At 39.0% G+C, this 27,386-nt stretch overlaps 1 protein-coding gene across 1 annotated transcript; it reads left to right on the top strand.

Moving 5' to 3' along the window:
* Window positions 1-745: 745 nt before the first annotated feature.
* Window positions 746-22,716, top strand: LOC128562789 (cytochrome P450 3A5-like). The gene is given in 14 exon segments (XM_053558099.1): window positions 746-1,008; window positions 1,216-1,309; window positions 3,688-3,740; window positions 5,550-5,649; window positions 7,218-7,331; window positions 7,580-7,668; window positions 8,962-9,110; window positions 11,544-11,671; window positions 12,762-12,828; window positions 14,970-15,130; window positions 16,360-16,586; window positions 19,487-19,649; window positions 21,977-22,047; window positions 22,049-22,716. Coding segments are annotated over 14 exon segments (1,521 nt in total). The 5' UTR covers window positions 746-937; the 3' UTR covers window positions 22,083-22,716.
* The last annotated feature ends 4,670 nt before the right edge of the window (window positions 22,717-27,386 follow it).

Here is a 27,386-nt window from a genome sequence, read left to right as displayed (position 1 = left end):
AGCAATATTATAGAAGAGGATGGAATTACCCGGAGGTAGAAGGGATTACAGCTGTGTGGGGATTTTGGGGAGGGAGGACTGTAAGAGAAGGGCCTATGTGACTGGGTTTGAGGATGAGTAGGAATCTTCTTAGGGATCTCAGGGATAGTGAAGGCAGAGGAAGCTGTGTGGGTAAAGCTCTGTAGTCTGTAGGTGTACCTTCATTGGTCTGATTTCTGTTTCTTTTCTTTCTTTCTTTTCTTTTCTTTTCTTTTTTTTTTTTTTGGACAAGAGTCTTACTCTGTCACCCTAGGTAGAGTGCCATGGCATTGCAGCTCACAGCAACCTAAAATTCTTGGGCTGAAGTGATCCTCTTGCCTCAGCCTTCCAAGTAGCTGGGACTACAGGCATGTACCACCATGCCAGCTAATTATTATATTTTCAGTAGAGACAGGTTTTGCTTTTGCTCAGCCTATTCTCAGATTCTTGAGCTCAAGCAGTCCTCCTGCCTCTGCCTCCCAGAGTGCTAGGCTTACAGGTGTGAGCCATGGCACACAGCCAGGATTCCTACTATTGCAACATGATGGTAGCCTTGGAGACAGGCCAGATCACAGGACATTAATTGTCACTGGATTCATTTGAGTTTATGATAAAACCTATAAACTTTGGACCTACTGATAACACTGATTGCATTGTTTATGATTTCCTACAGAACATGAACTTGAAGGAGGTCAATGTGGGAGGGTTTATAATTCTTTGTTAACTATCAAGAAGGAAAGGGCTCATCTGACTGTAAGTGGAGCACAGGCAGCTCTGACCCTGCCTCTTTTCCCAGCCCTTAAATCTTCCAGTCAGGCTTCCTAAATTACCTCCGTGCTGGGAAGGAAAGCTCCACACAAGACAGCCCAGCAAAGAGCAGCACAAAGCCAAGAGAGCAACTCCAAAGAGAGAACTAAAGATGGATCTCATCCCAGAATTTGCCACAGAAACCTGGGTCCTTCTGGCTACCAGCCTGGTGCTGCTGTACCTGTGAGTAACTGTCCAGGCTCCACTCCTCTGTAACCTTGAATGTGGGGTGTTAATGTAGTTACTGCTGTTAGAGTTATGGTTATTCTTTATTGCTGACATGTGTCCGCTCTCTCGACCATTCCAGCTCCTGAGGCAGTGAGGGAACAGCTCCTCCTGTATCTTTAAAATCACAATACCTGTAACCTGTCTTTCTCATTCACTTTATAGGTTTGGTACCCATTCTCATGGATTTTTTAAGAAGTCGGGAATTCCTGGGCCCACGCCTCTCCCTATTGTGGGAAATGTTCTCTCTTACCGCAAGGTGAGTTTTTGAACTCCCTCTTTTGCTTCCTATGCCTGCAAACATCACCTTAGTTCTGTCATAAAAGATGCCCCTCCTCGGGAGGGGGTGGGACCTTGGTGTTTGCCACATCTTTTGGGGGCAAGATACAATTGAAAGAGGAACTTTGCCTAACAAATGCAATCAGTGTAATCTGATTTATTGTACCCTCAATGAATCCCCCCACCCCCAAAAAAAAGAAAAGAAAGAAAAAATATGCCCCTCCTCACGATGAAGTTCTGGGGTTTTACAATGCCGAAGTGAAGACCCCAGGCAGAGCATACCCAGGCTTACCTCAGCACTCTGTTGTCTATTTCTGGGAGCCTCAGGTTTATGTCAGCAGAACAGCCCACATCTCTGGCAGCTCAGGACTCAATGTTCAGGACTTGCTGTTCAGATTGTGTGAGCAAGGTCTTTTTGCCTAGTGCATATTCACAGGAAGGTGCAGCCATACTCGGTATTAGGAGAAATCCAGGAAGGAGGATCCCCAGTAGGGGCTCATTTAGCTTGTGCACCAGATCCAAATGGTCTTTGGCAAGGGCTATTCAGTAGCTTTTTTGTCCTTCCTCTAGCATAGCTTAGAGACTTCATTTTATTGGACATCCCAAGTAGTCACTATCAGATAATTTGCACCGACTTACATTTTCTCAAGAACTACTAATAACTTAGGGGTACTTGCAAGCTGTACCCCCGATTTTCTTCCCCATAGTATATTATGTATTTTTTTTATTAAGTCATATCTACATAGATCATGAATACATTTATGCCTTTGTGGGATTCAGTGTGTTGTTTATTTGTATAAATTGGAGTGCTTACATCCTACTAATCAACATAGCTTTCACCTCATTTACTTAATCACAGTGTTAAGACATTTGTATTCAATACTTGATGGATTTAACTTGTACCCTTGCAATATGCTCCATAGGTGTGGTCCCACCATTAACCCTCCCTCTATTGAACCACCCCCCTCCATGCCCATCCCCCTCCACTTCCCTCCTTCATCCTGGGCTATAACATGGATGGAGCTGGAAAATATTCTTCTTAGTAAAGTATCTCAGGAATGGAAAAAAAATATCCAATGTACTCAGTACTACTATAAAATCAATTTATAATCACTCACACTTTTATATGAGAGATGAATCACAACTATATTTTGTAAATTTACCAGGCAGAATAAGAGAGTTCTGCTTTGCTTCTTTTCCTTCAAAGGTCTCCTCTGGGTGAGTCAGAGCAGGGGGTGGGTATGACCGAGACAGCACTGTGCTTGTCCATGGATTTCAGTTGCTTACCCATAAAATGAATTTTGTTGTGTTTTGGTTTTTTCAACCAAGGCAGACTTGCCTATGAAAAATCACTAGAAAGGAATATCACCAGAAAATTACCAAGAATTTGACTTAACTATTATAGGTGTCATATGGACTAATAATTCTTCATCTAGGACCTAGGCCCTGGAAAGAAAGGAATAAGCTCATATCCACAAGACCACCTGCAGCTAAAGCCATGTGCAGGCAGCTCTCTGACCCAAATTTCTTTTCCCACACACCATAAGCTTGTTTCTTGAAATTCTTCCAACTCAGCCAATTATTGCCTAAGATTCCATGTATTTTACTGCTGCAAAAGCAATAATTTCCTCTTCACTCTTCTCAGATCAACCCATTAGGAAACGTACCCCAAGATCCATGTATTTGAGATCTTCTTTTGCAAAGTTAAAATATTACAACTGTACCTAGGCAGCAGAAAGACTTGGTTTTAAGCTTCAGAAGTGAAAATGTGGAGCAAGTATTGTAATTTGCTGTGTCCTATGTGAAGAAATTACATTTCCTGATCTTTTCCATGTTGAACGAGACAGTGGGAGGGCAGTCCACTTTGTCATTGACTCAGCCACTCATTTTCTTACTCAACAATATGCCTTAGACTTATATAAATCTTCTAGACCAAAAGAGGTTCCTTATTCTACTAGAATTCTACAGAGACCTTGTGAGACTGATGAACGGGATGCTGAAAAGGAAAGGAAAGAATGTGCATCCCCTCAGCCTCAGTTTCCTCATGTACCCATGGAGGTGATAACTCAGAGAGTCATGAGTTATAGAAACAATACATGCATAAGCACAACACTTCCAACATATAGGGAGTTACTTAATATTCATAAACAAGGGTAAGTCATTCTGTATCCCATTGCAATTATCTCCTCTATTTTCCCCCACTTCTCCTAAAATATTTCAGAACAAGAGGTTTCCTCTAACTGCCAGTGAAACATAGTAAGACTGACCTGTACAGATCCACTTTTTTTTGCCCTAATTACAGGTAGGATTGAGTACATTGAAAACAATAATCAAGTTTTATTTTGTTTCCTTTCCCAGGGATTCTGGAAATTTGATGAAGAATGTTATAAAAAGTATGGAAAAATGTGGGGGTGAGTATTCTGGAAACTTCCACTGCATAGACTTGCTGCTGTGATGACGCCCTCACTGCACAGAGGACCATCTCAGCCCTCTTGGAATGAAGCTGTTGTCAGACTAAATAACAAAGACAGAGGTCCTCTCAATGAAACTGATAGTCTTAAAAAAAAAAAAAAAAGGAAAATGATATCCTTTGAGAATAGAGCATTGCAATGGGAATACGATGTTATAGTAAAGTACATGCCTATTCAGAGAAGCAAAGGAAAAAAAACGTTTTTTAAAGGAAAAAATAGTAGGATTACATAGCTATCTTGAAATACTTATCCTTAGCTACAAAGTTCAATAATAAGGACAAACCAGTCTGAGATTGGATGGGAACTTACGGGGCAGCTACCTCTGTAGAAGTACTTTTAACTAAGAGTATGGTCTTTGTGCAAGGTCATGTTTTTTGTAGAATATTTTGTGCCAATTTTGTTTTCAGGCATAGAAACTTCAGAACGCTCTCTTCATAGCCTTCAGGTTTTATTTATTTTTATGAAATCAGAGACTGTTTTGATTATGACAACATTCATATTCTCTATTATAAAGCTTTTAGAGCCTTATCCTGCCCAGAATTCCATAGGTCACCAGGTATTGAGGTGTGCAGTGTCAATTAGGCTGAGAACATTACAGGTTACCACTTTCCCCCCAGGCTTTGATGGTCCACGGACTCTAGGTGTCACTTTCTGCCAGTGTCTGGCTATTCACGTCTTCTTTTTTCCTACCTTAGGTCACCTCTAATTGAATAAAATGTATTATTTCATACTCTTCTAATATGTATTCACAAATGAGTGATACTACCTCCTTCCCACATTGATTAGCTTTTAATTACAAACCAAATTCTTAATTTAAATTTTTAGATTTTAATGTATGTTTTTGAAAGAAGAGCTGGAGGTAGAGATAAATAGATTGGGAAATCATTTATACTCTGCTTGTTTTTCTTTCTCTGCAACTATGGAACTTTGTTTTGTGTATTTTTTTTTCCGGATAATTTAGTGCAAACTTTATTTTTATTTTTATTTATTTATTTTTTTATAAAATCATAGCTGTGTACATTAATGTGATCATGGGGCACCATACACCGGTTTTATAGACCGTTTGACACATTTCCATCACACTGTTTAACATAGCCTTCCTGGCATTTTCCTAGTTATTGTGCCTGTGGTGCATCTTACTAGGGTATATGTGAAACTTGTAAATGTGGAATGTAAATGTTTTGTGTCGTTTTTGAAATTTAAGCTTAGATGTTCAAAGAGCAACGTATACAAGTGTTTGTCTACACCATCCTACTAACATTGAAGAAGAGATACAGATTATCCTAAATCCCTGAGTTCCCTAGAGGGCTGATGAACATTATGAGTTTAGGGCCCCCTCAGCCAACTGAGGAAACTGTTCCCTTCAGAGCTACAGGTGGTTTGGTGGGAGCAGCAGAAGGTGCACCCTGTGTCTGTGCACTACCAGCAAGTCCCCTCTTCCTTCCTCTTAACAAAAGGTTTCTGGTTATTTATACTTAGGACTTTTCAGAAGAGCTATTTTGTGTTTAAAATGTCTCTTCCCCAATTGAGCCATGTCACCCTTTATCCTATGACGCCTCCATTTGCTTCCGTGGTCAGAATCTTGCTGTGTGTCCTCCCCTAACTTGAACCGGGACCTAATGTAGCTGTGTACTGTACGACTAGGGCTGTAGATTATGTAATGTCAGGATCAAAGTCTAGATTCCTGGGTGTGGCTCCAGATGCAGAATCAGCACTTGAGCTTTAATCAGCTCTGTTTTCCTAACACAGGTTGTACGATGGTCGACAGCCTCTGCTGGCTATCACAGACCCCGACATGATCAAAACAGTGCTAGTGAAAGAATGTTATTCTGCCTTCACAAACCGACGGGTAAATTTATTCATTTATTAAACTTTTACCTCAAAATACAGAAAGATTCATAAGCGTTTGCTTAAAAAAATGGACAGAAAGTGTCCATGGATACTTTTTCCAGTTTTTGCTAATGGTAACATCTTGTATCACTATAAATGTAGTATTTTCCTGCTACTGTAGTTAAAGGAAATTGATATTGATACTATCCACAGAGCTTTTTCACCTTCCCTCAGGGTTATATGCCCTCATTTTTGTGGTGCATGTGTGTGTAGCTCCATGCAACTTTCTCACACTGGCAGATGTGTGTAACCAGCAGCACCATCAGGGCTCTGAAGGGTTCCAGCAGCTCCCTCCTGCTGTCCTTCTACAGTCATGCTGCCTGGTGTGTCTTTTTCACTTGACAGGCTCTATTTAGAGCACAGGTTTTTTTCTTTTTTTCAACTTTGAGTGGGCCATTTTATTAATATTTCCTTTTATGGATTGTGCTTTTGGTGTCGAGTCTGAAAATTCTTCCCCTAGCTGTCTTCTACTGTTGTTGTTTTCTCTAAAGTTTATACAGTTGTATCCTTTACTGTTAAGTCTTTGAGCCATTTTCTATCAATTTTTGTATAAGGTATGAGGTTTAGGTCGAACTTTGTTTTTTGTGGTGTATGGCCGCCCAATTGTTCTAACACTATCTTGGAAAGAATGTCCTCCCTCCACGGAATTGCGTTTCACACACTTGTCAAAAATCATTTGGACCTAGTCAGGTGCATCATTTCTCATTCTCATTCTGTTCCATGGATTTCTCAGTCTCTGTTCTGTTCCACTGGTCACTGTGTCTATCCCTACTCCAGTCCCGTGCTGCTGTGGACTGTAGTAGCTGCATGGTAAGTCTGAACAGCATGTAGAGTGATCGCTCCCACTTTATTATTTTCCCAGAGGTCTTCCTGCAGTTCCTTCATTAGGAAATAGAATTACCTCTTTTTTCTATTGGAAAAAATAAGAGAAGAAGACTCTCAAGTAATTGTATTATTTCTAAAAAATAGATTTGTAATATTTTAAGTATTAACTACTATTTTTAAAACAATCACCAAATCAAGGTATCCTTTTCAAATTGCTCATATTATGATATAAGTAAAGACAGAATTACTCTAAGGCAACACAGTCTGCCAAGCCCACCTGATGACCTGTCACCTCTCTCTCCCTTCTCTGCACAGCCCTGGAGGAGGTGCAGGCCTTCTTTCCCTCTATTACACTGGAGGAACAGTTCCCTACCAGGGAGATCATTTGCATTTAAAAGATGACTCAGATACAGAGGCTGGAAACCGTTAACAGGTGACTGGGTGACCCCAGACCTACTCACACAGGCACAGACACACACACACAAACACACACACGTGTGCTCGCAGGAGGAGAGGCATTTGGCAGAAAGCTACATTAACACCCAGCATGGTGTCTGCCACCTTTTACAAAGTCACTAAATAGTTATTAAATAAGTGATGTCTGTTTAAACATTTCTACATCTGTGGAAATGTGCAAGACTAAGAAACAAGTGCTCTCTCCAAGACTTATATGGGACGATATATTTTTGATTTAAACTACAGCCTTTTGGTCCAGTGGGATTTATGAAAAGTGCCATCTCTATATCTGAAGACGAGGAATGGAAGAGAATAAGAGCATTGCTGTCTCCAACCTTTACCAGTGGAAAACTGAAGGAGGTAAGAAAACAAAAGAATTAGAAACTTAAAGAATGAATCTGGGCACAATGCAAAAGTAAGATCATAGCCTCTTTCTGGGAGGTAGTGCACTAAGGTTAGGCTTGCTACAAATGGTCTTTTATCTTTATGTCTAGAAAAGTCAATTGCAAAATTCATTATAAAATGTCACTCCATGCTAGGGCAAGCAACGCCCTCCTGGGACTTGGGTCTGCTCATTTAATATGTGTGGTCTTATGTTTTGTGCTTAGATGTTCCCCATCATGAGCCGGTATGCAGATGTGTTGGTGAGAAACCTGAGGCAGGAGGCAGAGAAAGGCAAGGCCATCACCTTGAAAGAGTGAGTAGGAGCACAGTCTTGGGGTTTTATGTTGTTATGAAACCCTGTAGCTGCCTGCCATGGGGCTGTTATTCCCACTACTGAGTCACTCCAGTGACCACACAGAAGCAGGGTGTGTGTGGTGTTACATCTACAATGGGCAGTTTGCATAGAAGGCAGGGCAGCTGGGAATAGGGAAGTGTCTTCTCCCCTGTGCACAGGATCCAGGAGGAATTAATCTCATAAAGTGTTGTTTGGACATTCTGGAAGACAAAATACATAGTTTAGAAAGAAGAAACAAGACTGCACCAAAGATTTAGGCAGATAGCTTATGGGATAGTAAGAGGGCAAGTGGCTTGTTACCTGTTGGCTGACAGTGAACTGAGCATAAGAGTGACTGTGGGAGATTTGGGAGAATGTAAATCCCATCATGGTTTTACTGAGGATATCACCAGACTCTAAATATGAAATCTTCCCCCATGTCTGCTTCCTCCAATATTAAAAGAGAGCAGGCTCTGTAAAAGCTATTTGTAGGGGAGCCCTGTCATTTAATGTCTAAACTGATATATTTCTGAATTATGCAGGAACAATACATGTTCACTGACACTGTCCTGGGCAGAGTGGGGACATGTGGTCACTCAGCTATGTGATTTCTCCAGTTTGGGTGGGATCTATTCTTTTGTTATCTATTTTTTTTCTACCTTGTAAAATTCTCAATTCTTACCTTTTATAGAAATGCTTCTGTAAAAGGCCAATGCCAGATCACAGGATTTGAGGAAAGGGGGCCTTTCCAGAGCCTTAGCAGAGAACGTAGGAAAGAGATGATGTTCATGGCAACTCAGAACAGGGTGTTGCTGTTCAGTAAAGTGCTGAGGAGGAAGCACCACTGTGCATGTCTCTCTGCTGAGGCAGTGTCTCCTTTCTTCAGTCAGTAGGATGTCAGTTATTCCATTCCTATTCTACTGAAGCACTGTGTAAGCACACCTCTTTTATCCCCCACACTCAATACACACTCCTGTAGTTTGTCTGACTCTGGGTCTCGGTTCCCCTCTGAGTGACCTCCTTGAACTAAGAGGTGGGTATGATACACCTTAGTGTCCCCATCACCCCCAGAACAGGGCCAGCTGCATCCCTGGAACCTGATAATGACACTATGCGAGTGGGATGGGAGGTAATCTAGCAGGTAGTTCTGAAAGTCTGTGGTTCTCTATTGTCCTAATGGAGCATATGGATTTACACACAGAAATTGCTGTATGTGTAGCAGAAGAATGGTAAAGAAGTGCTAATTTCAGTTTTCCACATTTCTCTATTCAGCATCTTTGGAGCTTACAGCATGGATGTGATAACGGGCACATCATTTGGAGTGAACGTTGATTCTCTCAACAACCCGCAGGATCCCTTTGTGGAAAAGACCAAGAAGCTCTTAAAAATTGACTTCTTAGATCCACTCTTTCTCTCAATAAGTATGTGGACTATTTTGTTGTTCTCTCTTTTTTTCAGATAACTGATGTATTGTGATAATATCCAAATACCGTGTAATTTACACACTAAAAATGGACATTTCAGTGGAACATGTCCATAGTGCATTCAATGATATGTGTAATCATCTCCATTGTCAATTTTAGAATATTTTCATCAACTCAGTGGCCCATAATTTTAACTATCTCCACTCCTTCAACCTATCAATCTAAGGAATCACTAATCTATTTCTGTTCCTCTGGATTTGCCTATTCTGGGTATTTATTTATTTATTTTCTTTTATTAAGTCATATACATATAGATCATGAATACCTTTATGCATTTGTGGGGTACAATGTGTTGATTTTTTATACAATTTGGAGTGCTTACATCAAATTAATTAATATAGCTTTCACCTCATGTACTTAATTATTGTGTTAAGACATTTATGTTCTGTAGTTGATAGATTTGACTTGTACCCTTGCAATATGCTCCATAGGTGTGGTCCCACTATTTACCCTCCCTTATCAAACCTAACCCCTCCCCTTCTCTCTTTCATCCTGGGCTATAATTGTAATCTATCTTTCATAAGAAAGTGTGAGTAATTATAAATTGGTTTCATAAAAGTACAGAGTACATTGGATACCTTTTCTTCCATTCTTGAGATACTTTACTAAGAAGAATATGTTCCAGCTCCACCCAGCTAAACATAAAAGAGGTACAATCTCCATCTTTTTTAAAGGCTGCATAGTATTCCATGACATACATATACCACAACTTATTAATCCATTCATAGGTCGATGGGCACTTGAGTTTCTTCCATGATTTGGCAATTATGAATTGAGCTGCAGTGAATAATCTGGTGCAAATATCTTTGTTGCAAAGTGATTTTTGGTCTTTTGGATATACACCTAGTAGGGGAATTGCAGGATCAAATGGCAGGTCTACTTTTAGATCCCCGAGTGTTCTCCAAACTCCTTTCCAAAAGGAACATATTAGCTTTTTTTCCACATTCATGCCAATATCTGTAGTTTGGGGATTTTGTGATATGGGCTATTCTTACTGGAGTTAGATGATACCTCAGAGTGGTTTTGATTTGCATTTCTTTGATGATTAAAGATGATGGGCATTTTTTCATGTGTCCGTAAACCATGCCTCTGTCTTCTTCAGAGAAACTTCTGTTCAAGTCTCTTGCCCACAGTGAAATGGGATCACTTGTTCTTTTCTTATTAATAAGTTTGAGTTCTCTGTGGATTCTGGTTATCAGACATTTGTCAGAAACATAACCTGCAAATATTCTCTCCCATTCTGAGGGCTGTCTACTTGCTTTACTTACTGTGTTCTTGGCAGTGTAGAAGGTTTTTAGTTTGATCAGATCCCAACAATGTATTTTTGGTATTGCTTCAATTCCTCAGGGTGTCCTCCTCATAAAGTATTCTCCCAGGCCAATTTCTTCAAGTATTTTGGACATTTATATTATAAAAATGGTTTCAATGATTTTTCTCTATACATTTTTCTCTTTTTCATTGCTTTCATCATTATTTAAATGTTTCCATGTCAGTAGTAATTTCCCTCTCTGAGACTATTAATCTAAGTTATCTTTCTTTTTTAATCTGGTAACCTAGCTAAAGATTTGGTGATTTTGAAGATATATTCAGAGAACCTTCTTTGCATTCATTAATTTTTCTCTATTGTTTTAAGCGTCTATCTCATTAGCTTACACTTTAGTTTTTCTTATAATTTTCTCTTGTGCTTGCCTTAAGTTTAGTTTACTCTTCTTTTTTCACTATTTTATGGAATAAAGTTAAATTATTGATTGGAGATCTTTTTATTTTTTCAAATTTAGACATTTAAAACCATAAGTTTTCCTCTGAGCACTGCTTTTCCTAGATTCCATAAATTTGGGCCTATCCTGTCTTCGTTTTTATTTATTTCAAAATAATTTATAACTGCCCTTTTGATTTCTACTTTGACACATTGGTTATTTAGAAGAGTTTATTTAATTTCCACATAATTTTGGGTTTCCCAATTTTATTTCTGTTATTGACTTCTAGTTTCATCCCATGGTAGTTGAAGAACATAGGCTATATTATTTGTATCCCAATTACTATTTCATGTAAAGTGCAATAAATTAAAGTAGCAAAATATGGTCTACCAAACAAGAAACAGGAAAAGCATGAGAGGTCAAGCAATTCATCTTATTCTTTGCTTATCCAAAAATGCAGAAGGGGTCATTGTTCTCACTGCCACAGCAGTGACCTCTATGTATGTATGTTCCCTTGCTTAGCCACTGGCCTGCAACATGAGCAAAGGTCACAGAGTGAATGACTCCTGGTTGAGAACCCTGAAGTTAGCTGCTCCTCTGAGAAAATTATAATTGCTCCAGATAAATGTGGGGGTTTCATCATTGGTTCCTCTTTTTTTTCTTTTTCCTACAGTACTCTTTCCATTCCTTACCCCAGTTTTTGAAGCATTACATATCTCTGTGTTTCCAAAAGATGTTACAGATTTTTTAAAAAACTCTGTACAAAAGATGAAAAAAAGTCGCCTGCAAGATAAACAAAAGGTAAAATCTGGTGGTGGGTAATGAAGATGTTCACATTTTGATAATTTGGGGATATTGTATACTTATAATACAAAAGAATTCATTTTATAGTAATGAAGAAGGTGGGTGTGGTGAGAGGAGGCAGATATGAGAATAAGTCAGAAAGACTTATTTAAAATTTAATGCCAGGCACAACAATTAGTACTTCATGGCACAAAGTTGGTGAGGTAAAATTTTAACACTTGGCTTCACTTCAATAAATTATCAAGGGACAAATATTACTTTTTAACAATTTATTGCTATTATTACTTTCCCACATCTTAGCCTGATAAGGAATCCTGTCAAGTTATTTTAGACAGTCTCCCATGAAGGCCTTCTCTGGCTACCTGTGTGGTATAGTGTATGTTACATTTCAGCCTGGTCAGCCTGAGAGTGGGTGGGGTCTTCCTTGGGCCTTGAAGCTGCAAACAGCCTGACCCATCTTTACTCTAATGAGGTCTGAAGACGAAGCCAAGGATTTCTGCATGTCAAGGACATGGGACTGATTATCCAGGTGTCACTGAGGATTGTATAGAGTTCTGGGAGGGTGGAGCACTTGAACATGCTACCACAAAAAAACTGTGAAGGAGCTCAGAAAATGTCAGGAGATTAATCCATATGGCCACTGGTTCAGAATGAGGTCCTGAGAACAAAAATAACTTAAGTCCTCAACAGGCAGGTCTGAAAAGAAACACTGTTTAAAAGGCAGATAATCTGGGCAGCCCCTGTGGCTCAAAGGAGTAGGGCGCCCGCCCCATATGCCAGAGGTGGCAGGTTTAAACCCAGCCCCGGCCAAAAACTGTAAAAAAAAAAAAAAAGGCAGATAATCTGAGGATCAGGGAGAACAAAGAGTAAAAAGCAGTTGCGTGTGGTAGCTGAATTTCTCTCAGGGGAACACCTTGCTCTCTAAGGTCTTAGAATATTTTTTTCACTCGAGACTTAGGAAACATATATCAGACTCTGTATTTTAAGGGCCCATATTTTTAGAAGGGAAGTTGATGACTGCACTCCTGATTTATTTCTGACTTAACGAGTCACTTTCTGTCATTGAAATTTCTCTTTCTGCTTCCAGCACCGAGTAGATTTCCTTCAGCTGATGATCGACTCCCAGAACTCCGAAGAAACAGAGTCCCATAAAGGTAACCAAGGAGGGCTTCTGGGGACTCCTGATGGGGAAGCCCAGAGGGAGCAGCTCATTCTGAAAATGTGCAGGAAGCTTTCTAGAGAGAGGAGAATTTCTGCCACATTGTAGAATGACACATGTCTGGATATTATAAGTGGTAGCTGGAGGCACCTTCTAGAAGCACACAGGCATAGCCATATTCAAAGCTACAAGGGTAGCCCTGAACAAGCCTGTCATGCTTGGAAATCAGCTGGTGTCTTGGATCACCTACATGAAAAGTAATGCTGGTTCTTAGGTTCCCCCAGATCCACTGAGTCAGAATCTCTGCCTGGAAATTTACATCTAACATCAAATCAGGAGACCTACTGTTCTAATAAGGGTTATTTTAACTAGAAATACTTGGTGAGAATGTGTTCACTAGCTCAATCTACTTTGAGGATTTATTTTCCCTTTGTAATGAGGAAGCAACCAATGGAGGAAACATTTCAGATTATGTAAAAATCTTACTTCCCTTCAACCTTTCACCAACTGGTTTCACCATCTATAGATAATTTTGATTGAAACTATTACTACTATGATGGTAGAAAAATGAAGATCCAGGTCAATTTCCAGCTTCAAAACTTTGACAACCGTCTCATGAAAGTCCTCAATATTTAACAATTAGTTCTAGAGAGCAGGGATGGACGTGCTCCAGCACATCACTGCAAATATGTCTATGTGCACATCTGTTTCTGTCATCCATCCATCATTTACCTATCTATTATCTGTCTGTCTATCCCAATACAGCCTTCTGTGATGATGGAAATAGCCTATCACTTCCTGGTTGAATACAGTAACCACTGGACACATGGGGTTGTTGGGTACTGAACAAGTGGCTAGTGCCATTGAAGAGGAATTTTTAGATGTATTTAATTTTAATTAATTAAAATTTAAGTTTAAACAGGTACATGTGGTTAGTGATTATCTCATTAAACAGCAGAGCTCTAAACATCTGAGAATATAGTGTAATTTCAATTCAGTTTCATAGGGTTCATGGTTAACCACATAAAATAATTTGGTAGTTGAATTTACCTACTGATGCGTCACAAAAGTCATCACTGTTAAATCACAACTCTGTAGACCCCTATCATACTCTTCTTGTATTGTTTTTGGTAATGAATTACATGGTTGGAAGGGTTACCATGTTTACTTCAGTGATTCAGGTGTTGAAACATCCTAATCCAGTCCCAACCAACCAGTTTGGAGCCTGACCCTGGTCAGCTTCTCTCAGAAGAAAAATCAAGAGGGAGGCCAACTTACAATCATGAGGGCTTTTGCTATGTTATTGCCATTAATCAGATGACTGTCATCACCACCCCTTTGGTGTTTTCTCTATTTTTGTAGTTTATGTACATCCAAAAGAGTTCATTTTGAAGAACTGTGCCCTAGATTTTCTAGTACCTGATGTCTCTCAAAGCTATAATCCTTGCTTCTCAGGCTGGGGTATGCACACAAATCACATCTTCGAAAAGTTCAGATAGGGAACTTCTAAGGAGATTTAGGGGGGGTTTGAGACTCTGCATTTCTAATAAGCTCCCAGATGCTGCTGATGCTACTAGACCATGGGCCAACTTAGACTAATAAGAGTTTATATGAAGCCCAATATTGTTACCTTAAGTTCTGTCAACCCTGTGTAGAGGGAAGATCCTTCAATTGTCCCTGCACTAAAGGCTTATAATGCTTGAAATAATACAATCAAAGATTTTCAAGCTCTGTTGTAACTACAATACTTTCAATTTCTCCTGAGGGAGAATGCTACCCTGTATTTTACATACAGCTGGAGTACTTTTGTGATTACCCAATGGTCATACCAATCACACTGAGTATATCAGACAGAAATGGTCTCTCTGGAAGTTACCCAGATGTGTTGGTGGTGAGGACAGCATTATGAGAAGTAGATAGGCCACAATTATACACACTTCAAGACATATTTGGGCTAGTACCATTTTGCCTTCTAGAAGATAGACATCAGTGTGAAAACCACTCCCAGTGTGACTCCGATTTACTTTTCCATTTTTATCATTGGGGATTTGAGAGCTCACATGTGTTTTGCTTCCTCTGAACTGGGGTGTTCTACATTGACATGCTTTACCTAAAATATCCTTTCTTCCCTTTCAGTCCTGTCTGATCTGGAGCTTGTGGCCCAGTCAATTATCTTCATTTTTGCTGGCTACGAGACCACTAGCAGTGTTCTTTCCTTTATTATGTATGAACTGGCTACTCACCCTGATGTCCAGCAGAAATTGCAGGATGAGATTGATGCGGCTTTGCCCAATAAAGTAAGCTACAGAAAGAAGGAGGAGGTGAAGCCTTAGCAGGAATGCCTGCTCACCACTTCCTAGAAAGAGTTTTGCAAAATTTGTAAGCTTTGATTCTTTACTGGCACTACTAAGGAAGGCTCTAAAGAGAAAAACAGAGGCATAAATACAGGCAATCGACGCTGCTCTTGGAAATAAGCCATTTGTAAAACAGTGCTGGTCCTTGTGCATCTATTATGAGTTACTAAAATAATCTCAACCCCCTCCCCCCAAGAAAGCCTCAGTGGCATATAACAATAAGAAGTTTTTTGCTCACATGTCTGGATAGGTAGCTCAACAGGCTCTGGTCTGGCTGTTATCCAATTGCACCTGGCCTTAAAAGCAATGGGGTGGTGGACCCAGCTCTGCCCACAGCTGTCTCATGCTGCAGTCACAGAGCTAGTGGGGAAAAAGCCATGTAGCAACCAGGGTGTCTGACTCCAGGAGAATATCTTAACTTCTATACCATTGCTTCCAAATACAAGACCAAGTGCTAGTGACGTGTTGTCTTGGCTGTTTTCAGCTCTCTTCTCAGTTGGGACTATTAGTGGTGTGATGAGGGCTGGCTTCTGGGGCTGCCTAGTTAGGTCTGACAGTGAGGTGAACACAAAGGAGTCTTCTTCAGAGTTACAGTCAAGCCCTAACCAGTAAGTGGAAGACTGCTCCAGCAAGAGGATGGGGTAGAGTATGCAATTCTTATCCTCTTTATAGCTTTCACTGGAAGTGAAATTGTTTGCCCTGGGAGTTTCAAATCATAACCTTTCTTTATCCTTTTTGGGTAACAAAAGAACTAATTTATTATCAAATTATTTATAGAGCTTCTTATAGAGTTTCTGTGTATATCTTATGTATGTAATCAACATGTTATCAGCAGAACTTTCAACTAAAAAGTCTTACGTGGGCAGCAAAGGTCATATTCCTTTGGTAACATTTATGTACCTGAGAAAGAAAAGGCCCTATATGGTGATGCTCAGGATTTGAGTCCTGGGTAGGGAATGACCCCAGTGTTCTCCCACATCCATAATATTTCCACATGTCTCAGTGTGGCATTGAATAGGTCAAGTACTTGATAGTTATTACATGCCTTATGATGTGGAGTTCTTTATAAAAGTGTTTCTTTCAATCTCCTAACACTTCAATAGTACTGAATACACTGCGTTGATGGTCAATTACAAGTCTCCATGTATTCAAATGTGTTTATTTCTTCCCAGGCACCCGCCACCTATGATGCCCTGGCACAGATGGAGTATCTTGACATGGTGGTGAATGAAACTCTCAGATTATTCCCAATTGCTGGAAGACTTGAGAGGGTCTGTAAGAAAGATGTTGAAATCAAGGGAGTGCTCATTCCCAAAGGAACAATTGTGATGATACCAACCTATGCCCTTCACCGAGACCCAAAGTACTGGACAGAGCCTGAGGAGTTCTGCCCTGAAAGGTATGAAGTACTTGGGAGAGGGAGCCCACCCTGACCCAGCCTGGTTACAGCATATTGTGCAACTGTTAGTATGCATGACAATCATGTGATTGCACAGGCATTTACTTTAAGTCTGTTTATTTGTTAAAGTTTTCTGTTAAAAAAGTATTAATTCTTAGTAAAGCATCACAAGAATGGAGAAGCATGAATCCTATGTACTCAATTTTTATATGAGGACAATTAATGACAATTAAGGATGTGGTGGGGTTGGGGGAAGGGGAGAGCAGAGAGAGAAAGAAGGAGGGAACAGTGGGGAAAGGAAGAGCAGAGAGAGGGAAGGAGGGAGGGGGTGGGGCCTTGGTGTGTGTCACACCTTTTGGGGGCAAGACACAATTGTAAGAGAAGCTTTACCTAACAAATGCAATCAGTGTAACCTGGTTTCTTGTACCCTCAATGAATCCCCAACAATAAAAAAAAAAAAAAGAAAAAAGGACAATAAAAAGGTATTAATTGTGAAACTTTGTAAACCACTGATTAGTAAAAGGAAAGCTATATCTACTCACAGTGACACACCATAAGATAAGCCTTATTAATTATGTGACATATGTCCTGATGGCCATTTTTCTCAATATATATAACTTTTAAAATCTACAGTGTTACCACATTTTATTTATGTTTGAACTGCATCTTACTTTATGAAGGCATAAAATATACAGTGTCCACTACTTTTTATTACATATTTTTGGTATGCATATGCCATAATTCATTTCACCCTTATTTTATTTTAGAATAGGATTTTTACTCCTTTCAGTTCTGTGTTATTCTGTTTAGTTTCGAGAATTTACATTAGGAGATGTTTCCACATCTATTTTGTTCAACACCAGTTGCTATTTTCTCAAGGGCAATTTAAAAGCACAGGCTGAGAACCTGACAGGTCCTCATCCCTGATGGTTTTAGCTGCTTCAGTGAGGACACAGGAGAGCTTGGGTCTTCCTGGTGCTGTCTGTGACTGTAGTCCTGTGCCAGCTCCCTTATGCTCTCAGTAGTCAGTGGCTCTTCCAAAGCATAGTCATCAGCTCTTTAGACATCTCAGACAACCCAGCAGGCTCTTCTGGGAATACACACCCAGAGCTGGGCTTGGGCACTCTGGAAATAGTTAATGCTTCTTCATTATTCTATTGGTGAGCAAAGTTAAGAGTGAAATTGTTAGGGCACTGCCTGGTGAGTCAGGAAGCCTGAGGTCTAGACTTCTATTGACCCCTCCCTAAAAGCCTGCTGATGTTTGGGACCCTGTCTTGTTGGCCATGGTGTCCCCCAGGCTGGCATGGAGTCTGCACATCCGTGTTGGAAGAGTAAATCAGAACTGACCAAGTGCTCTGTTCCCTGGAGCAGAGCACTTCTGTGTTTCATCGAAGCTCAGCACTTCAACCTCCTCTAGCTGTATAAACACAAAATCAGAGACCACTCCCTGTATGTTCTTTGATTCATTCTGTCACCAAACAGAGAGTAAGTGGTTACTGAGTATCAGGGACTAGGTCAGGGTGTGAGAAATCCAGACGTTGCCAAAAATCTGTTATGGAGGATGTCTTACGAGTATGAATATATATCTATAAGAAGAAGTCTATAGAGCTCTTTTCATGCATCTCCATGTGCCCATCCCCTGCTCTGGGAGTGGTCAATGCATGCCAGCTTCCCCATTCACACAGCACCACACCATCCCCCAAACTCCTGTTTTTTGAGGCATTCACCTATAAATATCTCAGAATGCTCTCCAAAATATAAGGACATAGTTTACAAAACATCACCCCAATGTCATTATCACATTTGCCAAACATTTTTCTTAATATAATCAAATATTTAAGAATAATTTAACAAAATATGGGTCTAACTACCAGTAGTAGATAAGGAAAGCTGTGATTATAGTACAGGAGAGGAGCATCAAATGCCCATGTAAATTACTTGACTTAAATTATTTATAATGGAGGACGGAAAGAGAGGGAGGGAGGAGAAAAAGTAGAAGAATAAGGAGAAAAGGAGGGGATGGGACATTTAGAAAGAAAACAAAGCAGAGGAGACAGGAGGAGAAGAAAAGGAAAACGAATAATTTAAATAGCGCCAGATATTTCCTTCTGCTCCTTCCCTAATGAACATATGGTGAACATAAATCTGACTTGAGGCAGGGACCAACTTTTTCATTCATCAGTCTCATTTCTTATGTGCCTTTAGGGTGTAAACACATCACCACCCTGAATATGATTTCAGTACTTAGAAGTGAGTTTTTAACATAGTATTCATCAACAAAATGGATAGCACCTTTAGAATAAAAATGATGGAAAGGATCTGTAGCTTACAATTTTTTTATGTGTGTGTGCTTGTGCTTTTTTTGAATTAAATCATAGCTGTGTACAATAATGCAATCATGAGGTACAATGTGCTGGTTTTATATACAGACTGAAGTATTTTCATCAAACTGATTAACATAGCCTTCATGGCATTTTCTTAGTTATTGTGTTCAGACTTTTATATTCTACATTAATAAGTTTCACCTGTACCCTTTTTTTTTTAGTATTTTTTTAATTTTCAAATTAATATGAGGGTAAAACTTTTATGTTACATTGTTCTCACTTCTAGGGTAAAGTTCTATTTGTAGAAGAGCCCTTCACCCCGGGGCGTGTTATACACCCTCATAATGTGCACATAGGTGAGATCCTGCCTCATGCCCTGCCTCTTCTGCCAAATGTCCTCCCCCTCTCCCTGTAGCTTACAAATTTTTATAGCAAAATAATCTTAGCAGGATTTCAATGACTAACCCACATGAGTATTTCGTTCAGTACAGTTGTGGGGACAGGAGGTTAAGTCAGAACTCCTAACATACAGTCCATGTGGTTTTCATTTTATTAACATTACTACTGTGCATCCAGGTTCAGCAAGGAGAACAAGGACAGCATAGATCCTTACACATATATGCCCTTTGGATCTGGGCCCCGAAACTGCATTGGCATGAGGTTTGCTCTTATGAACATGAAACTTGCTCTCATCAGAGTCCTGCAGAACTTCTCCTTCAAGCCTTGTAAGGAAACACAGGTCAGTAAACGTTCTGTATAAATAATGCCTTATTGGGAGTTTCATTAAGTGTGGAGTCTATACAAGTAGTTCCCAAGTTATAAACATCAGACTTATGTATAACTTGTACTTACAAACAGAGGTTATTACAGGTAATAGGTAAATGTACGTGTTCTAAGTTACATACAAATTAAACTTAAGAACAAATCTACAGAACCTACCTTGTTCATAACCCAGGGACTTCTTTATTTAAAAAAAGAACATGCTTGTTAATCTTTTTAGTAAGTTATTTTATTGGGCAAATAATCTATTTGGAACCATCAATGATCCTTGAGGGTGTTTTGGTTCTGCAGTTCAAAATGTGCCTTTATTTAAAACAAACTATAAAAATAACTAAAGTCAAACATATTAGTATGACATAATTATGTCCAGTCTCTTTGAAATTGACCAAGGTTTATATTCAGTTTTAAGTCAGTTGGAAACATGGGGAAGTGTTCTCACAGTCACGCAGTGCTATGATTACCTCACCATGACATCTCAGTGGTGCTGTCCTTCACCCAAACCTACCGAAGCTGCCTCATGACGGAAGTTCTTAGCCATGGATGCTACACTGCAGTCACTAGGGTGCTTTAAAAATTACTATGTGAGGATCATCTCAGATAGTCTAAAAAGTAGACCCAGAATGTGGCTTTAAATGCTTCCCTCTTGGTTCTTATTTGAAGCCAAGTTTGAAAAACACTGATTGAGGCATGGCTGCCAGACATGAGGATTAACATAGGGCCATTCTGAGTGTTTGAATTCCCCTCTTGGTTGCTTACTTTATACAAGGTTGGCTCCTTTTCCACCCAATAATAATTTTGTGAATGTTCTTCCCACTCTCCTCATTCTGTATTCATCTTTCAAGTCCTAGGTCAAACTACAATCCCCTCCAAGGAATCTTCTCTATTCCAGGGTCCATTCTCTGCTCTATTTTCGGTTATACCAAGATATTATCATCACCCAACTTTGTACCTTGCCATTAATCATCCGGTTTTCATCTGTATATTTTCAGTATATCTGAGAATACCTCTCAACTCCCTTAACTATATCTCCTCATTTTATTCCTTTCATAAAATCAGAATGGTGGCTTGAAGCAGACATTGTTCACTGCAAATATTCAGTAATTGTTTAGGGTGATTTATAGTTTATTTGGATGTCATGAATGCAAACTTCAAGGTATTTTGATTTTAAAATTTAGCAAATGACCTTTGTGTGTGTGTGTGTCCATCTGTCTGTCTGTAAGGAAAATATATTAATCCATATGAAATAAAAAATAATAAGGTATTGCAGTTGTAGAAACATTTGGGTTTTCATCTGAAAACCTTCAAAAACAATTGTCATTAATTTATATCAACCAAGACACAGTAAGTTACACATTGCAGGAGTTACACATTCCATATGCAACTTCTCCCTTACATAATCTTTCAGTAGGGGAGAGGAAGAGGATGGAGATAGTTTCCATATTATTTGCAGCTATAGGGCAGCTATGTAGCTGCCCAGTAAGTTTGTACAGACTGAGCCCATCTCTGAGAGAAACCATGCTGCAGGCATGCCTGGGGTGAGCAATATGCTCCCAGGCAAGCTTCCCAGCATTACAGGCTGGCTTTTCTTAATCTCCATGACAATTTGTTTGCCCTGTACTCTATTAAGATCAGAAGGTTACTCAGGGCTGGCTCCCCAATGTGGAAAGAGTGACTCAGTGAGAATTGTTCCCAAACTATTAATCAAAACACTGTAGGATGTGAGAAGTGCCCCCATTTCCATGACATTTGAAAAAACCTAGAGAAGATAGTTTTAAAAATAGTATAATACTTTCTAAAGGTACCTTTCCATCATTATACTGCATGGTTCAACTGAGAGTGGATACTGTATTGTTAAGAATTCAAAGACCACCTATATGATTGAAATGTATAGTACCTACTCAGGATAATGCTGCGAAATTCAACGTACACAAAATGAGTTGTATGTGGCTTTTTGAAAATAGTTTGCCATAATGCCTAAAAATTTGGAATAAATAAATTTCGAAGATTCATTCATTTTACATAAAATTTAAATTAAAAAATATTTTAGCTAACATGAATTTGTCTCAGACTTGTCACAACATAGGTGCTTAATAAATATTATATCAAATGATGGGTGGAAGAATACTTCACTGTCCAGTTTTTACACACCTTATCAAATAAGTATAAAGAATTCAAGATAGATGATGCTAAAAGTAGTTTTTTAAATTTGCAAAGCATTTTTATCCTTAATTTATCTTTTCTGCTTTGTTTCTACCTTTACTTCATTTGCTTCATTTATCATTTCAGATTCCCGTGAAATTAAACACAAAAGGAATACTTCAGCCAGAAAAACCCATTGTTCTAAGGATTGAGTCAAGAGACGGGACCATACATGGAGCCTGACTTTCCCTAACGGGATCTGCCCTGTTGTTCTGGAAAGCTACATCTAAGAACAGTAGAGACCCCAATTTATATTGTAAAGAAAACTCAGAAATGAAGACGAGCTTAACTCAGAGCACTGGATGAATGACTGGGGATTCTGTACATTCATTGTGCTGCCTCAGTGTCTGTGGAAGACTGTATGTCATGTGACATAAAGGAGGTGACTAAACTAATGCCACATATGTGGACTCTGCTACTCTGATTCTCATAGGGCAAGCTCCACCCACCTCCAGTTGGTACTGTTAACTCCTACTTAGCTCTGATAAGAAAATAAACATTTCTCAACATTTTAGCAAGAATTTTGGATGAATGTGAGAATTATTGTGACTTTAATAGTGGCATTTATAGCACATATTTGTAATGTTCTATAATAAATATTATAAAGAGCAAACCAATATATATTTCTTTATAAAAGTATTATCTGATGGTTTCGTGCACATTAAGGAAGAATCTGTAGACATGAATGATTGAGAACCAACAACTAAGAATGTTTTGTTATCATAATCACTCGTTCTGTGAGGCCTTTTTCAAAACTCCAACTTGATTATCAACATCTGTGAGAGTTAATTCACTGTGACTTTGCCTTTTGTCTTTTTTTTTTTTTTTACACAGTGTAACAAAGAGATTTTATTTAGGAAGAGCAAAGAGAAGGTTTTGACCACCTCAAAAGAGATTTGGGAGTGGGTTTCTCTATGAAGGAGGAAAGGTGAGAAAGACCAGAAAGTATTTTCATAGTTTAGTTGTACCTTTTGAAGCACAGATCCTCCAAACAGAAAATAAACAGAAACAATGGATATAAACAGAACTCTAGACAAAAAGGCCCAATAGATGTTTATAGACTATTCTAAGCAAAACTCACTAAAGAAACATTCTTCTCATCAGCTCATGAGCATTCTCTCAGACTGATCATGTCCTACACCACAAAACATGTCTCAGAACATTTTTAAAATATAGAAATTACACCATGCATTGTCTCAGACCACAAAGGAATAAAATTAGAAATCCACTCCAACAGGAACACTCATTTCTGCACAAAGTCATGAAAAGTGAACAACCTACTAGTGTAAGATAGTTGGCGAGAAAATCCTATCCTAGTGTAGGATAGTTGGAGAAAATAAAGATGGAAATCAAAAGATTTTTCAAACTAAATGAGAAAGGAGACACAAGTTATCAAAAACTGTGGCATGCACCTAAAGAAGTACCTAAATGCCTCCATCCAAAAGACAGAAAGATCACAAATTGATGATCTAATGAAACATCTCAAGAAACTGGAAAAGGAAGAGCATACCAATACCAAACTAAGCAGAAGAAAGGGAATAACTAAGATTATAGCAAAAGTAGATGAAATTGATATCAAATGAACTATGCAGAGGATCCACAAAACAAAAGTTGGCTGTTTGAAAAGATGAACATAATTGACAAATTGACAGGCCTCTTACTAGACTAGCCAGAAGGAGAGAACAAAGGACTCTATTAAGCTCAATTAGATATGAAAAGAGAGAAATCTTCTCTGATACCAGGGAAATAGAAAATATCATCTCTGAATACTATAAAAATCTCTATGTTCATAAACGTTAAAATGTGAAGGAAATGGAAAAATTCTTGGAAACACACAAACTCCTGAGGGTCAGTCAAGAAGAAATAGAAATCCTGAACAAGTCAATATCAAATATTGAAATTGAAGCAGCAATAAAAATGATTTCAAGAAGTAAAAGTCCCAGATCAGATAGTTTCCATGTAAATTTTACCAGATGTACCAAGAAAAACTAGTACTTATCCTGCAGAAATTATTCTGAAATATGAAGAAGGAAGGCACTCTTCCCAACTCATTCTATGAAGGTAATACCACCTTAATACCAAAGCCAGGAAAAGGCACAACAACAACAACAAAAAAAACTATGGACTAATATCCCTATGATTATACATGCAAAAATTCTCAATAAAATTCCAGCTGCAAATAAAACAAACTAATTTTTTTAATTTAAGAGGTTTATTCCTTTATTTTTTTTATTAAATCATAGCTGTGTACATTGATATGATCATGGGGCATCACACACTAGCTTCATAAACCGTTTGACACATTTTCATCACACTGGTTGACATAGCCTTCCTGGCGTTTTTCAGTTATTGGGCTAAGACACTTACATTCTACATTTACTAAGTTTCACATATATCCTTGTAAGATGCACCGCAGGTGTAATCCCACCAATCCCCCTCCCTCTACTCACCTCCCCCCTCCCTCCCCTCCCTTTCCCCCTTCCCCCTAGTCTTAGGTTGTAGCTGGGTTATAGCTTTCATGTGAGAGCCCTAAATTAGTTTCATAGTAGGGGTGAGTACATTGGGTACTTTTTTTTCCATTCTTGAGATACTTTACTAAGAAGAATATGTTCCAGCTCCATCCATATAAACATGAAAGAGGTAAAGTCTCCATCTTTCTTTAAGGCTGCATAATATTCCATGGTGTACATATACCACAATTTATTAATCCATTCGTGGATTGATGGGCACTTGGGCTTTTTCCATGACTTAGCAATTATGAATAGGGCTGCAGTAAACATTCTGGTACAAATATCTTTGTTATGATGTGATTTTTGGTCTTCTAGGTATATGCCCAGTAGAGGAATTACAGGATTGAATGGCAGATCTATTTTTAGATCTCTAAGTGTTCTCCATATCTCTTTCCAAAAAGAATGTATTAATTTGCATTCCCATCAGCAGTGCAAAAGTGTTCCCTTTTCTCTACATCCACGCCAACATCTCTGGTCTTGGGATTTTGTGATATAGGCTAGTCTCACTGGAGTTAGATGATATCTCAAAGTAGTTTTGATTTGCATTTCTCCGATTATTAAAGATGATGAGCATTTTTTCATATGTTTGAAGGCCGCGCGCCTGTCTTCTTCAGAGAAGTTTCTCTTCAAATCCCTTGCCCAGCCTGCAATGGGATCCCTTGTTCTTTTCTTGCTAATGCGTTTTTTCTTGCTAATGCATTTGAGTTCTCTGTGGATTCTGGTTATCAGATCTTTGTTGGAGGCATAACCTGCAAAACTCTTCTCCCATTCTGAAGGTTGTCTGTTTGCTTTACTTACTGTGCTCTTGGATGTTCAGAAGCTCTTTAGTTTGATCAGATCATAATAATGGTATTTTAAGTGTTGCTTCAATTGCCAGGGGGGTTCTTCTCATAAAATACTCGCCCAGACCAATTTCTTCAAGTGTTTTCCCTGCACTCTCTTCTAGTATTTTTATAGTTTCAGGTCTTAAGTTTAAACCTTTTATCCAGTGAAAGTCAATTTTTGTTAATGGTGAAGGGTGTGGGTCCAGTTTCAGTTTTCTATAGGTCGCCACACAGTTCAGAACTGTTTGTTACATAGAGAATCTTTTCCCCACTGAATTTTTTTTTATTAAGTCATTTGTACATAGATCATAAATGCATTTATGCCATTGTGGGATTCAATGTGTTGATAATTTGTACAAATTGGAGTGCTTACATCCTACTAATTAACATAGCCTTCACATCATTTACCTAATTACAGCATTAAGGTGAAGGGGCATTAAGGTGAAGTTCCACTGCACCCCAGAATGGTTACTCAGTCTCATATGTGCTCCTTGAGGTATGAGGCCTTGAGAAGGGAAAATTCCATTCTTGGCTAGAAGAGAGACTTGGGGGTTAATTCCTCCCTGCTTGTTAAAACAGCAGAGACTCAGGGGTTAATTCCTCCCTGTTTGCTGAAAAGGCCTTGAGAAAGGAATCTGGGAGGGCCCTGCCAAGTTGCAGCTGAAGATTTAACATCTACCTGGGGCAATGCACTGTTGCACTTCATTCCCTAACTTCAAGTTACACAAAAAGCTTTTTTTTACTCTTGAAAGCTATAACCCAGTTATAACCTAAGAATATGGGGAATGGGGAGAGGGAGGGGAGGGAGGGGAGAGGATGGGCAGAGGGAGGGTGATAGGGGGATTACACCTGCGGTGCATCTTACAAGGGTACATGTGAAACTTAGTAAATGTAGAATATAATTGTCCTAACACAATAACTAAGAAAATGCCAGGAAGGCTATATTAACCAGTGTGATGAAAATGTGTCAAACTGTTTATAAAACCAATGTATGGTACCCCATGATCGCATTAATGTACACAGCTATGATTTAATAAAAGTTTTATTTACTCTTTGAGAGAAAAGGGAAAACAGAACAAACAGCCAAGAGTCCTCGAAGTTTATTTTTAAGTAAAACATCCCAGAATTAGAAATGATGTGTATGTGCTTTGTAACATTTATGCTGAGGAGGAATTTGTATGGCAGTTTTCAATTATTCCATTTGTTCTTTACTTTTGGTTATTTTTGTCTGATAAGTTTGGATATATAAGAAAGTGAATAAAGATGGGCTATGCTGAAGGCCTAAATGAGCCTCAGTCTTCCCTTTGCAAATCATTCATTCCATCTGTGGTGTTTACCTCCGTGTAGCTGACTAGGCAAAGTGGACAGTAACATCAAGGCATTTGTGTTCTACACCTGATAGATCCAACTTGACTTACAATATGCTCCATAGGTGTGGTCCCCCTATTAACCCTCCCTCTATCGACCCACTTTCTTCCCTTCCCCTACCACTCCCCTTCCCTCTTTCATCCTGGGCTATAGTTGTGATTCATCTTTCATATGAAAGTGTGAGTGATTATAAAATGGTTTTTGTTTGCATTTCTCTGATAATTAAAGATTATGAGCATTTTTTCATGTGTCTGTAGACCATGTGCCTGTCTTCTTCAGAGAAGCTTCTGTTCATGTTTCTTGCCCACAATGAAATGGGATCACTTGTTCTTTTCTTATTAGCAAGTTTGAGTTCTCTGTGAATTCTGGTTATTAGACCTTTGCCGGAAATATAACCTGCAAAAATCCTCTCCCATTCTGAGGGCTGTTTACTTGCTTTATATACTGTGTTCTTGGCAATGCAGAAACTTTTTAGTTTGATCAGATCCCAGTAATGTATTTTTGGAGTTGCTTCAATTGCCCATGGGTGTCCTCCTCAAAGTATTCTCCCAGGCCAATTTTTTCAAGTGTTTCCCCTGCATTCTTTCCAAGAATTTTTATAGTTTCATGTCTTAAGGTTAAGTCCTTTAACCAGTGAGAGTCAATTTTTGTTAAAAGAGAAAGGTGTGGGTCCAGTTTCAGTCTTCTGCAAGTCACCAGCCAATTCACCCAGCAACATTTGTTAAATAGGGACTCTTTTGTTGCTGTCCACTAGCCCAATCAATAACACAGACATATCACTGCAGACGGAATGAA

The sequence above is a fragment of the Nycticebus coucang genome, chromosome 12 (genome assembly GCF_027406575.1).
Source record: "Nycticebus coucang isolate mNycCou1 chromosome 12, mNycCou1.pri, whole genome shotgun sequence".
NCBI lineage: Eukaryota > Metazoa > Chordata > Mammalia > Primates > Lorisidae > Nycticebus > Nycticebus coucang.
Note: the sequence above shows the minus strand (reverse complement) of the source record. Positions and strands in the feature narration are given on the sequence as shown.